This window comes from Rhamphochromis longiceps, linkage group LG23 (genome assembly GCF_057381845.1).
Source record: "Rhamphochromis longiceps isolate RC_006_pf linkage group LG23, R_longiceps_female_GT1.1, whole genome shotgun sequence".
Classification (NCBI taxonomy): Eukaryota; Metazoa; Chordata; class Actinopteri; order Cichliformes; family Cichlidae; genus Rhamphochromis; species Rhamphochromis longiceps.
The window spans coordinates 12,040,439-12,056,642 of NC_140578.1; the positions used below are offsets into that span (position 1 = coordinate 12,040,439).

The 16,204-nt window shown below is 47.3% G+C and overlaps 1 protein-coding gene across 1 annotated transcript; it reads right to left on the bottom strand.

Annotated features, from left to right (window-relative positions):
- Positions 1–13,301: 13,301 nt before the first annotated feature.
- Positions 13,302–16,204, bottom strand: rxfp3.2b (relaxin family peptide receptor 3.2b). The gene has a single exon (XM_085398301.1). It carries the CDS (start codon positions 16,020–16,022, stop codon positions 14,820–14,822), a length of 1,203 nt encoding a protein of 400 aa, XP_085254427.1. The 5' UTR covers positions 16,023–16,204; the 3' UTR covers positions 13,302–14,819.

Genomic DNA, 16,204 nt, shown 5'->3' on the forward strand with positions numbered 1-16,204 from the left:
CATTCATTGACATGCACATGCATATTTCCAAGGCAAACACATGCAACAAACTACAGATAAACATAATACAGCATAGTCAAGCAGCGTTTAGTACATGTAACAGTTTCACTCAGTTAGTTTTTGTTCTTTACAGAGAAGCATCCAAACCGTGATATTAAGGAAAAGGATGAAAAAGACGCAATAAAAACATAATATAATAAAATTCTTACAACTTTGTTAGCGTGGAAGTCAAGTTTCCTCAACCAGGACAGATGCTGGTGTCCCTTTGCACAGCTTCACACTTCACTTCAAAGTTCAGTTTTAAATCAGTAATTGTTTCAAGATATAGAAAACTGAACACATTCCACCATCGGACCCTTAATGGATGTGATGTCTAGTATGTTTTCAAAAATCTGATTGTATGTTTTGACTTAGACAAGTTTAACTGCCTCCTGACACCATTTAACAAAATCCTCCAGCACTGGACCTGGTCTCACTCTCTGGGAGCTGGGAGCCACACAGGTCCGTGTATAAATGTTCCACAAAAAGACCCTTTGCAAATGTCAGCATGCTGACTCTTTAAACAAAGGTGGTAGTCATGGTAAAGTTTACATCTGTCAAACAGCAGCCCTGTTCATAAGTACCGCTACACACGGCCATTTGCATTGCTGTAGATTCTCACGGTTCTAATATTTACTCTGTTTTCCCTGAAATTACTCTCCAGTTGAACTTAAGACTTCCCGGTGAACATAACCCCCAAATTACCTTGGGAATTTTCTGATCTATTTTTGGGATGTTCCCTGAACAACAACACAACTCAGCCTCCATCCTTAATCTGCAGGGATTTCAGGTTCAACGAGGAGCTGCTGACACTGACTTGTTTCCCCTGGGGGGCAACAAAAGAAATCGGGATTCTTGAATCTTGTTCTCCACGGTCTCTGCAGTATATGGTATCATGAAGGATGCAAAGCTGACAAGACAGTTGACTGACTTAAACAAACAGAGAGTGAGACAAGTTAAGAGAGAGGAGAAAGTTTTACTAAGATTAAAGCATATGTGTATATATCATTAGATCTATGTGGAATTTGATGTTCGCACTCTGATAGACACACGTAGCAATGCGTGCATTCTTTAGAGGGATAGACTGTGGCCTAGCAATTCCACAACGTTTCAAAGGAATCTATCCAATGTGAAAATGGAGTCTAATAGTTAGAGAGGTAGGGGCATGGTTTTGGTTTTGTTCAGTGATAGACTTTTAGTTGATATGAGTCACTGCTGTAACAATTCAGTGTCCGTGAGTCACCCACTCACCCACTGACCACTTCGCCCCAGTGCAAAATCATCAAAGCAGGTGCAGCCCATTTACGGAGCATCATAATGTTCTGCTTTCTGTTCAGTCTGCCACCTGCCTTTGGTGTCTCACTCCTCGCTAGAGCATGTAGCCACTCTTATTATTACACAAGCTCATTTAACTGTAAATTAGCCATCATCTTCTCTCCTTGCCAGCATCTCACCTAATCCCACAGTTGAAGAAAAAAAAACGAAAAATCAAAATCACTATGCATTTTGTTAATAGGCAGATGAAGGAAATAAAAGCAGGGGACTTTAGAACAACCTGAAAATTAAAATGCACTGAGGAGGAGATACTGGTTTCAGCTGCTTCTCAGGCTTCTTTCACATTTGACCTTCATCCTGTCTTCTGTTTTCTTCTAAGATCATATTGCACGAGCACCATAAACCTGCATTAACGCAGGCACATTTTAAAATTTTGAGTTGTCTGTTAATCCCTATTCAAAAGTGCAGTGTAGAGGAGCTTGTTAATAAAACTGTCATTGGTTTAGTAACTGAATGACATCACATACTTAAGATAAGATAAGATAAGATAAGATAGAACTTTATTAATCCCTCGGGTGGGTTCCTCTGGGAAATTCGATTTCCAAAAAAAGCACAGCAACGACCGAAGTTACAGTTACAGAATTGTTATATATATATAAATACACACACACACACACACACACACACACACACACACACACACACACACACACACACACACACACACACACATATAAATACAGAAACAAATATAAATAAAATATACAAAGGGGATAAATAGAATAAATAGGAATAAAAAATAAAAATACAAGTGAATTGCACATTTCAAGTATTGAGTCTATTGCACTGTTGACTATTTACAAAAAGTATTGCACAAGGTATTGTACAGTGAGGTGAAGAGGCACTACAGCTTAGTTGTTCCCCCCTCCTTTGTCCTCCTGTTTCCCCTCCCTCTCCCCTCCAGGGAGGAGTTAAACAGTCTGATGGCGTGTGGGCAACCCGTTCTCACTCCCAAAGCGTAACATTTTACGCTAGGTGACAAATCGTCACCATATTACGTTTTCGGCTACCCACCACGTTCCTAAATGACGACCTCGGAAAAAGAGGAAATATGAGAACCGTCTGGACTGAACCTACACATGTTCGCTCTTTTTCTTCAAATCGCTTAGAAACACGCTATTTAACATCATTAAAGTCCTGGTTAAGGTCAGGAATAAGGTTATGGTCAGGGCTAGGGATAAGGTTAGGTTTAGGGCTGGAATACAGGTCTGGAACGTCTACTACCGCGGGAGCGTCATTGCACTGGATTCCAGCCATAACCCGCCGCGTACCATAAGAACGCCGAAGGTCTCCTTTCGCGTTCCTCAGGAACGCCGCGGGACGTGACAAAACGTCCACATGTTACGCCTCGGGAGTGAGAACGCTCTGGTGTGGGACAAAGGAGTTTTTAAGTCTGTTAGTTCTTGTCTTGGGGAGAAGCAACCTGTCACTGAACAGACTCTTCTGGTTGTTTATGGCCGTGTGCAGAGGATGCCTGGCATTGTCCATAATGTCCATCAGTTTCTTTAATGTCCTTTTCTCTGCCACTGTCACCAGAGTGTCCAGCTTCATGCCGACCACAGAGCTAGCCCTCCTGATCAGTTTCTCCAGCCTGGATGAGTCCTTCTTTGCTGTGCTGCTCCCCCAGCACACCACAGCATAGAAAAGTACTCCAGCAACCACCGACTGGTAAAACATCCTCAGGAGCTTCCTGCAGATGTTAAAAGACCTCAGCCTCCTGAGGAAGTACAGTCGGCTTTGGGCTTTTTTATACAGGTGCTCTGTGTTGCATGACCAGTCCAGTTTATTGTCCACCCACAGCCCGAGGTACTTGTACTTGTTGACCACCTCCACCTCCTCCCCCTCTATCTGAACCGGCAGTGGACCTTCTCTGGACCTCCCGAAGTCCACAACCAGTTCCTTAGTCTTTGAGGTGTTGAGTTGCAGGTGGTTTGTGTGACTCCATGCGACAAAGTTCCTCACCAGACTTGACACCGTGTATCTGATGACTGGGATTACATGGTACTATGACTAATTGCTAGGTTGTAGTTTTGTTGTGGACTTAGTTCTCGAGATAACAGAGATCTGTTGATATGATAATCGTATGATAAATGAATCTCAAAAAGATAAGCCTTCTTGTGTGTGACCTAATGTAGCTTTATGTCTATCACTGGTGAAAGAGGGAAAAATGACAAGTAATTAAATTATAGTCCAAGCAGTAGGACACACACACACACACACACACACACACACACACACACACACACACACACACACACACACACACACACACATATGCAAAATGCTTGCACAAAGTATAATTTGTTGCTTTGAATGATAATAAATTATAGCCTGGCAGGTTTGTGAGAGTAAATTGAATATTATTTTTGTTAAGCGAATTTATGAGTACCCTTTCAGATAAATGGAAAATAATTTTTAATGAATAGATAAAGGATGCTGAATATGGGGCTGCTAGGCTGGAGAAAAAGCAAGAAGACCACAGAGGAGGATTATGGAGGCAGTGAAGAAGTGCTGAAGTTATAGAGGAAGATGCTAGGGACAGTATGAGATGGAAACAGATGCTCGGCTGTGACGACCGGGAGCAGCCAGAAGAAGATAAGCAGAGTGCATGACAATAGAAGACAAAGAGGCACAGAGAAAAAGGAAATGACAAAAGAAATTAGTGCCAGTACACACAGTGACTGCGATAAAGACCTGGCGTGTGTGTTTGGGGGGATTTTCACCAGGAATCTTCTTATGCTCCATTCTCTTACACTGATCAAATTAGGAACTAACATTTCCTGCATATATGATAACCCCAGCACATTTCATGATCAGCTCAGTTTATTGCCCGGCATGCACAGATAGGGTGCATGGGATCTCTTTCAACACTATGCGGGATAAACACCACTCCTAAAATATCCCATCCACAGCTGAAAAAGTCAATGCTGTGTTTGATGAGTCTGCTAATGAGGGAAAATTAAATATTCTAGCGATACAAGCATTGTCAGGCTATCATTAAGCATCAGAGAAAGGTCAGCACCAAGGGTGTTGTGCAACCTTCAACTATCACATTATGTCCCAGGGAGAATTTAGATGAGTATTGATCAAATGGCCTTTCATTAATGGCAGTTAAGTGCATTTTGTTAAGTCTATTAGCTTACTGTTAAAACTCAATAACCTCCTGGTTGTGCAGTGCCCTTCCACGTGTTAGAGGTCATAAGAGAGAGAGAAAGATGGAAAGGTGGACAAAAGATGCTTTGGGACTTTGGGTGAGTCTTTTATCTATGTTAAGAGCTCAGATAATCGCATTCTTGGAAACTGAAGAACAAAAAAGAAAAAAGCACACACACACACACACACACACACACACACACACACACACACACACACACACACACACACACACACACACACACACACCCCGTCGGATCTTTTGCAATCAATGCATAATGAAGTATAAGGATAAAAGCAGCAGAACTAAGAGCTGAGAGTGTTTCAGATGCCTTAGCTTTTCTGCTAATGAACCTGTCCTTCATGTCCTGAGTCTCTTCATTTTCATTTCCTAAAAATGAGAAGTTACTTCTTACTTTGCACTGACTGGCTTTGCAATATATCAATATATTCATAATCTAAATCTGTCCTCTCAGGTCAGTGTGAGTACAAGAAAACAATTATTAGAATACAATGTGTTAAATTTGCTTAGATAAAAGGGTCCAGCAGTAGATGAGAGGAATAGGGAAGGATTTGTCTGTGTTTCCGTTTGGCTTAGCTGTAGGCTTGAGAGTGTGTGTAATTGTGTAGAGGGAAATGTCACGGCGGGGTGCGCCGATGTGTGTGGAAACAGGACCCAAAAGCAGATGACGACGAGGGGTAGTAAGGTTTTAACAGAAAGGTGAGGCTTTATTAGAAGACGGCAGAAGTAAACCAGGAAACCAAAGTAAACTGACAAGACACTAAGAAACAAAATACTAAAACGGTACTGAGACCAAAACCTAAACTATGACTGTGGTGGAAAATAACAAGCAAAGACCATGACTAAGACTAATAATACATAACAGACGAAAACCGAAACTAAGACTGAGGTCAAATAAACAGAACCAGGCTAGAACTAGGGCAGAATAAACAGACGACCCGACAATGGCATGAAGAAAACAAAAGGCTTAAATACAGACATGAGGTGATCAGGGGAAGTGGAAACATACGGGGAAACAGCTGACAGCCATAAACCTAATGACAGGACCAGGAGAGAAAAGCTAAATACAATTAACAGAGAACACATGACATTGTCAGAATAAAACAGGAAATACTAAAACTAAACATGACAACACAACTTAACAGACCTAATACGTGATGAATAAATACCAAACCCCAAAACATAGAAAACCCAGGAACAATAACCAATAACTGCCTAAACTAAAGGCAAAATAGGAAATAACACAAAAATAACATATCAAAAAATACAAAGAAAACTCAGAGTGCTGGGTCGGAGACCCAGCCTGTGACAGGAAAGGAATTTATGTACACTGGGGGTCTGCCTGTCATAAAAGGAGACAGGAAGCTACAGTTGGGGATTGCTGATGCTTGTACCTTTAATAAAAACTCATAATTGTTATAACTTAGAAGCAGGTTTGCAGGAGACTCTCCACATGCTTATCTGTCAATGTAAGACAACAAGGGGCCAATGGCCCAGTGGATGCAGAGTGGGGGTCTCAGTGTTTGTAATATGTTAATAATAATAATAATAATAATAATAATAATAATAATAATAATAATAATAATAATAATAATAATAATAATGGATTGGATTTCTATAGCGCTTTTCAAGGCACCCAAAGCGCTTTACAATTCCATTATTCATTCACTCTCACATTCACACACTGGTGGAGGCAAGCTACAGTTGTAGCCACAGTTGCCCTGGGGTAGACTGACAGAAGCGAGGCTGCCATACCGCACCATCGGCCCCTGTGGCCAACACCAGTAGGCGGTAGGGTAAAGTGTCTTGCCCAAGGACACAACAACCAGGACAGAGAGCCCCGGCGCCGTCTCTGGATGCCTCAAGGAATAAAAAAGAACCGGAGTGAATGTCATGAACCGAAGTTCCGAGCGCAGGCAGGACCCAGTAGCAGAACACACACACTAGGGTAGGAGCAAATAAAGAAAGTAATTTTTATTGCAACTAAAGGTGTCCCGTGAGGGTAGCCAGAAAAACAACGTATGAAACCAGAAGAAACCGAGGGACCGCACAGGGAACGCCGAGAGCGGGGCTGTGAGAGGCTGTAAAACAAAAAGAGAGACAGATTACTGGGGTGCGGAAAAAAGGCAGCATACGAGGGAAGGTGGAGTGTGCGTCTCACGGTGATAGCCGGGCCGAGTGAACCAGAGGGGGGTGGAGCTCCAAAAGGGGTCGAGACGGCGAAGCTGAATGTGAACCAAATCTCAGGCGGACAGGTGGACAGGTGGACAGGCAGGTGGCTCGAAAACAAAAACACGCCGAGTTGTGATCGCTGAGAGGCGACTACGGACTGGCGTGGAGCAGCAGGTAGGGCAGGATTAAATAGTCCACCTGGTGATCGCCTGGGATGGGATGCAGGTGTGGGGTTAGCAGCCACGCTCGTGGGCGTGGACATCCCAGCAGCACCCCGGACGCCGGGCCGCGGACCATGACAGTACCCCCCCCTCAAGGGTCGCCCCCAGGCGACCGGCCGGGACCCCGCCTGCGGAGAGAAGCACGGAAAGCAGAGATGAGACGAGGGTCCAGAATGAAGGAGCGCGGGACCCAGAGGCGGTCCTCGGGGCCGTACCCCTCCCAATCCACAAGATACTGCCAGCCGCGCCCGCGCCGGCGCGCATCCAGGATCCGCCGGACCACATAGGCCGGATGGCCGCCGACGAGCCGGGCGGGAGGAGGGGGCTCGGAAGGAGGGCACAGGGGGCTGAGGCGGACCGGCTTAAGTTGAGATACATGGAACGTGGGATGCACACGCTGAGAGGCCGGAAGCCGGAGCCTGACTGCCACCGGGTTGATGACTCGGTCCACTTCGTACGGCCCGATGAAACGGGGAGCCAGTTTGCGGGACGTGCCCCGGAGCGGGATGTTCCCAGCAGCCAACCAAACCTTCTGTCCCGGCTGGTAGTCAGGGGCTGGGGCGCGGCGACGATCGGCGTAGTGCGCCTGTCGTTCCTTTGCGCGCAGGAGGGCGCGGCGAGCGCAGCGCCACACACGTTGGCAGCGCCGGAGGTGATGAGGGGCCGACGGGACGGAGAGGGACAGGTCCTCTTCCGGGAAGAGCGGAGGCTGATACCCGAGGGACGCTTCGAAAGGAGAGAAGCCGGTGGAGGACGAGGTGTGAGTATTGTGGGCGTACTCCACCCAGGGCAGGTAAGTAACCCAGGAGGAGGGGTTTTGACTGGCTACGCACCTCAGCATAGTCTCCAGCTCCTGATTAAGGCGTTCAGTTTGCCCATTGGATTGCGGGTGGAAACCGGAACTCAAACTGACCTTGGCGCCGAGAATGGAGCAGAAGGTCCTCCACACTTGTGAGGTGAACTGGGGACCGCGATCGGAGACAATGTCCAGGGGAATTCCGTGGAGCCTGAAGACTTCCGTGACTAACGCTTGGGCAGTCTCAGCAGCCGAGGGCAGCTTGGCTAGCGGGACGAAGTGGGCGGCCTTAGAAAACCGATCCACAACGGTGAGGATGACACATTTTCCAGAAGAGGTGGGGAGACCGGTAACAAAGTCGAGCGAGATGTGAGACCAGGGCCGGTGGGGAGTAGTGAGTGGGTGGAGCTGGCCCATGGGATGTTTCGTGGATGATTTATTACGAGCGCAGACGGCACAGGCAGACACGTAGTCCCTCACGTCCCGTAGTAGCGATTTCCACCAGAAGTGTCTGCTGAGGAGGCGCGCCGTTCTGCTCACGCCCGGGTGGCACGCGAATCGTGCTGTGTGGATCCAGTGGATGACTGCTCCCCGGGCGGCGGCGGGAACGAAGCGCCGTCCTGGCGGTCCAGTCCCTGGGTCAGGGTCCCCCGGGAGCGCTTGGCGAATGGTCTCCTCAATCTCCCAGGTGAGAGCACCCACCACGCAGGAGGCAGGCAGGATGGTGGCGGGAGGGGGGGGGGGGCGCCTCGCTGTCGGGGGAATACAGACGGGAGAGCGCATCGGGTTTGATGTTTCGTGACCCGGGACGATAGGAGAGTGTGAAGTTGAAGCGGGCGAAGAATAGGGACCAGCGAGCTTGACGGGGATTTAACCTCTTGGCGGTTCTAAGGTACAGTAGATTTTTATGATCCGTCCATATAACGAAGGGCTGTTCGGTCCCCTCCAGCCAGTGACGCCATTCCTCCAATGCGAGTTTTACCGCTAGGAGTTCCCTGTCGCCGATGTCGTAATTCCTCTCCGCGGGGGTGAGTCGGCGTGAGAAAAAGGCGCACAGCCGGAGTTTGTTCAGGGGCCCAGACCGCTGGGAAAGAACCGCCCCGACTCCCGCATCAGATGCGTCGACCTCAACAACAAACTGTTTAGAAGAGTCAGGATGGGTCAGAATGGGTGTGGACGTGAATAATCGCTTCAATTTAGCGAAGGCTGCGTGGGCCTCAGGGGACCATGTGAAAGACACCTTGGGTGAGGTGAGTTGGGTGAGAGGCGCGGCCACCTGGCTGTAGTTTCGAATGAAACGGCGATAAAAATTCGCAAACCCCAAGAAGCTCTGAAGCTTCTTTCGTGTCTCCGGAACCGGCCATTCCAATATTGCTTTGATCTTCACCGGGTCGGTCTTCACCTGCCCACCAGCGAGGATGTAGCCCAAGAAGGAAATGGATGAGGCGTGGAACTCACACTTTTCCGCTTTTACGTACAGTCTATTTTCGAGCAGCCGTTGTAGCACGCTCCTCACATGGATGCGATGGTCCTCGAGCGTCTTGGAGAAAATCAAAATATCATCCAGGTAAACAAAAACAAACACGTTCAGGAAATCCCGTAACACGTCGTTGACTAGGGCTTGAAAAACCGCCGGGGCGTTCGTTAACCCGAACGGCATCACTAGATATTCAAAATGCCCTAGTGGGGTATTGAAGGCGGTCTTCCACTCGTCGCCTTCACGTATCCGTACCAGGTGGTAGGCGTTCCGCAGATCTAGTTTGGTGAAGACCGTAGCTCCCTGGAGTGAGTTAAAAATAGAACTAATGAGTGGGAGGGGATATTTGTTTTTGACGGTGACGTCATTCAGCCCCCTGTAATCGATGCACGGGCGGAGCGTCCCGTCTTTCTTTCCCACGAAGAAAAAACCCGCAGCCACGGGAGAGGATGACGGCCTAATACGTCCTGCAGTTAGCGACTCCTGGATGTAATTCTCCATGGTTTCTCTTTCGGGGCGAGACAGGTTGTATAATCTGCTAGAGGGCAGCGATGCACCCGGGAGCAGATCGATAGCACAGTCATATGGACGGTGAGGCGGGAGTGAGAGCGCCTCATCTTTACTGAACACCTGCTGGAGATCGTGATAGTCGGGGGGCACGGAAGAGAGGTCCGGCGCGGGTGGCGGGGCGGGCCTCCGTTCCGTTGAGGCGGAGGGAACGGCTGACCTCAGGCAGTTCGCCAGACAAAACACACTCCAGCTCGCGATACTTTTTCCGGCCCAATCTATGTGTGGGTTATGTCTCTGTAACCAGGGGTAGCCTAGGATAAGCAGGGTGTCAGGAGCAGGAAAAGTGAAAAAGGACAGCTGCTCTTGGTGGTTACCTGATGTGATTAACCGTACAGGCGCGGTTTGGTGAGTTATGTATGCAAACACTTGGTTGTTTAATGTAGACGCAGGGATGGGCGGTTCGAGTGGAGTAAGAGACACAGCTAGCCTCTTAGCCAGCTTCTCATCCATAAGGTTCTGTTCCGCCCCGGAGTCCACTAACGCGGGGCATGTAAAAGTCTTATTAGAAGTCACGATAGTAACGGACAGTAACAATCGGGGTCTAGTAGTGCTTAGAGTGCTGCCCACCCGTATCCCCGGACTCACCGGTGGGCCGGGTTGTTTGGGCGGACCGGGCAAACAGCGATGCGGTGACCGGGCCTCCCACAGTACAGACATTCTCCAGCCCGAAATCGGCGTTCCCTCTCCTCCGGAGAAAGCCGAGAGCGTCCGATCTGCATGGGTTCAGGCGGGGGCGGCGACGGAGAGCGCGCACACGCAGCTGGGGGCGGGGGCGGAGAAACGCGAAACCCGGGGCGCAATACGGAGCCCATAGGCTTAGACCGCCGCTCGGCATCCCTCTCCCGCAAGCGTCTGTCAATCCTACGGGAGAGGGAGGCCAATTCATCAAAGGATCTGGTCTCCTCGTGAAAAGCTAGTTGGTCCTTCATCTGGTCATTTAACGACCGTAAAAAACCCCCCACGAAGAGCCGAATCGGGCCAACCCACGGCGACCGCTCGAGTACGGAATTCAACTAGGTACTCCGCAATACTGCGCCGCCCCTGACGGAGCCCCAGCAACTTCTGCGCGGCATCGTCCTCCGATACCGGAGGGGAAAACGTAGCCTGGAACTCCTCCAGGAAGTCATCGTAATCGCAATCACGAATGGGGTGAGAATTTAAGTAGGCTTCAGCCCATGCTAGAGCACGCCCCCGTAACAATCCCACGAAGTGGGAGATCTTAGCAGTATCCGTGGGGAACGCGTGAGGCGTGCGACTGAAAAACAAGGAGCACTGGAAAAGGAACCCCCCACACAGGTCCAGCTCCCCGTGGAAGGGTTCCAGCGGCGGAGGCGACACGCCGCGGTGCACGGGGTCGGACGGCCTAGTTTGTAATTTATTCTGAGTGTCACTGAGCTCTTGACAATGGTCTTGGAGAGACTGGAGCTGCTGATCGTGGCGACCGAGGATAGCGCCCTGTTTATTAATAGCGGAGCGGAGTGGATCTGCTGGGTCCATACTGGCCAGTCCGTACTGTCATGAACCGAAGTTCCGAGCGCAGGCAGGACCCAGTAGCAGAACACACACACTAGGGTAGGAGCGAATAAAGAAAGTAATTTTTATTGCAACTAAAGGTGTCCCGTGAGGGTAGCCAGAAAAACAACGTATGAAACCAGAAGAAACCGAGGGACCGCACAGGGAACGCCGAGAGCGGGGCTGTGAGAGGCTGTAAAACAAAAAGAGAGACAGATTACTGGGGTGCGGAAAAAAGGCAGCATACGAGGGAAGGTGGAGTGTGCGTCTCACGGTGATAGCCGGGCCGAGTGAACCAGAGGGGGGTGGAGCTCCAAAAGGGGTCGAGACGGCGAAGCTGAATGTGAACCAAATCTCAGGCGGACAGGTGGACAGGTGGACAGGCAGGTGGCTCGAAAACAAAAACACGCCGAGTTGTGATCGCTGAGAGGCGACTACGGACTGGCGTGGAGCAGCAGGTAGGGCAGGATTAAATAGTCCACCTGGTGATCGCCTGGGATGGGATGCAGGTGTGGGGTTAGCAGCCACGCTCGTGGGCGTGGACATCCCAGCAGCACCCCGGACGCCGGGCCGCGGACCATGACAGTGAAACTGATTTCGTAACATCAGCCTGTCCATATTCAGTGCATGCTGGCATGTTTTTCAAGGGAATTATATATCAAGGGAATCTTTATTCTGTTGCCAAATGGAGCTGCTGAGGGCAGTGGGCTGTGTGATCATTATTATAGTATATAGTATTATTATTTATGTGGATATGGGTACCCATAGATAGATAGATAGATAGATAGATAGATAGATAGATAGATAGATAGATAGATAGATAGATAGATAGATAGATCTACATAGAACTTGTTTATCAGCACCATCATAGTTTTAACTTCACGTGAAACAAGTCATTTTTTTCTGAACCGAGTCTAACTCTGAACCTTTCTATGGATAGCCCAGCAGGCCTTACTCACATCCTGATGGTACAAATCTGTATCATGCAGGCTTTCTGTGATGAATCCAAGGTGTGAGAGCCATAGAGATTTTGAAATGCGCTCATGCTAAGTGAGCTATCACGCTTTCCTAATACAGTTATGTCTTTGCACAATCAAGATGTAACAATGTTGCATACAAAGCTCTGTGAAAAGTTAGTTTATCTGGTGCGTTGGTTCTTCTCTGCTATATAAATAAAGGCCCATGATATGCAGTTAATCTGCTTTAGGGTATTCTGAAGGCAAAATTGGCCCAGAGATCTTTCCTCAGTGAATTTATAACCAGGCAAGATTACAAAAGTCACTGATTCTGTTATTTGCTGCAGATTCTGCTCCCAGCTTGTTCAGGCTGACCCACTGAAGGCACGGGGCAAAACTGGGGTATGCCTCTATTGACCCAATTGTTCCTGCTGCTTGTGCGTACAGTTTTCCTTCAAGTGCAGCACATAGCAGGTTACTCATAGCAAACAAGCATATTTTTACAAAAGCCCCAAAAATCGAAGGTTCTATTTACCTGAATTTTACTCGAGTCAAAGTATTCTGTGTATGACTTTGTTTATGATAATTTGAACACATATCTGTTTATGGCATAGGCACCCTGCAAAATCAATCATGTAGAACAGAATCGCTAAAGCCTTTATCAAACTATAATGCAATGCAGCAAACTCTGGTTGTCTGGGGCCATTGTTTACCTAAAGCTTTTGTTTGGCATTTTTCATATACTTCTATCTAAGAATGACACTAAGCATCAGCTTAGGTCCACAAAGCAATTTGAAAAGACATTTCAAACCACACAAGTGTTTTATTTAGTATTTATGTTTAGACTACGGCTTTGCTACACTTCATTTCACACAAAAGTTGCGCTGAAGAGCGAGAATCCCATTCTCAACAGAAGAGACGAAGAAAATCTGCCCCCTCTATCTGACATGCAGTCTAGTTAGCAACACCTTTGTTCATTATTTGTGCAGCGCAGTGCTGCTGTTGTTAGTGATTGAAGGAGAGCTGCACAAGCACAGAATGAGAAAGTTAAAGCTCATCAATAAAAGAACAGAGAAGGGAGTCTCTGTTGTCTGATGCCCTCTTGCCGGTGTGGGATTGTTTACATAACATTAGCACCACTTTATTTTGCACGCTCTCAGCACCTCTGACTATTTTCCTTTTTTATCTCTCCTCTTACGGGCTCTGAATTCTAATGTGATCTGGCCCAATTATTCAAAATAGTTCAAGCTGAGTTTTTTATTTAGTCTTTATTTTATTTACAGGATTATCAGTCATTATGATTTAAATGAAAAAACATCAAATTAGCAGCTGTCTTGTATGAAAGCTGATGCTATGACCACAGAAGCTCCAGTCAACATATGTATCTGTTCAATTTACCAGAGATAAAAAGGCTGTTTGTGGCACTGGTGGTCTGTCCAACCATGAGATGCCTTTTTTTTAAATGAAAAAATGCTTTGGTTTAAAGTAAATGTCTGACATATAATGCAGATGTTTAGAGGAAATTCGACATACTTCATCATAATTTTCAGACTGACACATATAAAGTAAGAAAAAGAACGCATCTGAGTATATTTGCATGGCTGTCTAAGGTCAGCGAGAGTGAGACAGAGAGAAATAATGATCGTAAATTTTTCATCTTGTGTGCATACAACACAGTATACGTGCTCAGTTCAAATATGAATCATATACTATTTGCTGCACAGGGGTATAAAATCTTAAATGGATCACTTCAAGTCCTAATCCTCAAAGCTTTCCACAAGGGAGACGTTTACTAACTATGCACTCATTACGCTGAAGTCTTTGATGCCATGCTGCCTTACCCCGAAAAGCTCAGGAAATTGATTTTAGCTCTTGTACATTTTATTTGCCTTTTATTTTTTCACAAGAGATGAGTCATTTCTCCAGGACAATGCAACAAGCACTACTATTTTACTCCATACATCTACAAAAATAAAATGTACAAATTCTACCCCCCCCCCCGCTCATTTCTTTAGTTTTTCCACAGATACAACAACAGGCGATTAAATTGCTCTTTTCTTTTATGATATTTTAAATAAAGCAAACACTTCTAAGCATCACTGTCCTGTTTTTTTAAAATTAATTATTTTGATTCCATTTGTTCCATTGATTATACTGACGAAAGAATTACACACTTGTACCAGTAAACAAACACAAACACAGTAATTTACCAGTATGCATAAAAAAAAAATTACGCCTGAGTGCTGCAACTATTTGAATCTCACTTTGGATTAACAGCTATACATGTCCATGACACGAGAGCAGTATTGCTCGACAGAAGCGGGGAGACTGAAACAGTGAACAACTGTAACAACAGAAATATGTGATGCAGAGAAAATCTTGAGAAACACAGTAGAAGTGAGGCACATCCTACCGTGCAGTACATTATAATTCTGCATTTTTTTTGTTTGTTTTTTTAAAGAAATGCGATTTTCAGCATCGACAGAGTAGGTGAGACATATGCCCTCTTGGTAAACAGATCAATAGTACCGCAGGTGGAATGTTTCGAGTTCCCCAATCATCCCAGTCAGACATCCATTTGGACCAGCACCAAAACAGGTGGTGCCTCAGCCACTTTGGCCTTGCGACGCAGCAGATGAGTCAGGCTCCTGAAAGATGGCGTGGCGTGCAGGAGAAGTTCCTTGAGGCCTGCCCGAAACTCCCGGCGGATCAGGCAGTAGAGCACAGGGTTGAGGCAGCTGTTGGTGTGCGCCAAGCAAACAGTCAGAGGGAAAGCATAGGCCTGTGCATTGTAGAAAGCTTTGCTGAAGGGCACAAGGTCAAACTTTATGAGCACACCCCACAGTGTCAGTGCCTGATTAGGAAGCCAGCAGAGAAAGAAGGAGAGAACTACGATGACAATGGATTTAGTCACTTTGGAATGACGCTTTTGCCGGCTTTGGTTTGCCTCTGGGCCCGCTGCACCTGCAATGCGCCGGCTTAGGATGAAGCGAAGCAGCAGCAGATAGCAGACGGTGATTATAACTAGAGGAATAAGGAAACCTACTAGGACCTTTTGAAGCTGATATAGACCCAGAAGGAGCTGTGGATCCCAACTGCCAGAGTCTGGGAAGCGCACCAGGCAAAGCTCCTCATCAGATACTTGGGCACTGGTGGAGTAGATGGCATGAGGCAAAGTGGCCAGCAAAGAAACAGCCCAGATGCACAGGCTGGTCCACCTGGCTCTGGCAGCTGCTGTCCGTCGGCTGTGTATCTTCAGTGCGGAGGAGATGGAGTAATAACGTGCCACGCTCATAGCTGTGAGGAAGAATACACTGGCATACATGTTCATGGTGGTGACAGAGCTGATGAGTTTGCACATCACACGACCAAACGGCCAGCGGAAGTCCAGGGCTGTGTCCACTGCCCAGAAAGGCAAGGTCAAAACAAACTGTAGATCTGTGATAGCCAGCCCCATCACAAAGCAGTTGATGGACGACTGCTTCTGCCTGTAACGGGAGTGCAACAGATACAGAGCCAGTGAATTCCCCACCAGCCCCAGAGCGCAGACGATAGAGTAGACACACGCTATCATCACACGTACCACTACGCTGGAGCTGTCTCCTTGAATTTCCATGATAGATTCCTTGGTGAGGAGCTGCAGCCAGCAGTGCAGTGACATGTTAGTGGTGGAACCTTCGCTGCAGTTCCCATTGTAGTCGTCCTGTAGTATTTGTTGCTGACATGGCTCGGGTGCCACCGTTTGAACCCCAGACTCATTCAGCTGCATGGTTGGCCTCTCCTTCTCACATATCACCTCGTAGGGCAAAGTTGAAGAGCTGCCGTGTCTTCAGAACACAGAGAAAAAAGTTTGTGCAGATGGCATTTGCAGCATTTCTGTTGCATGTGTCATCAGATTATCTCCCATGGCGCTGTAGATGCCATCCTCTGCCGCCGTTATTCTCTCCTCAT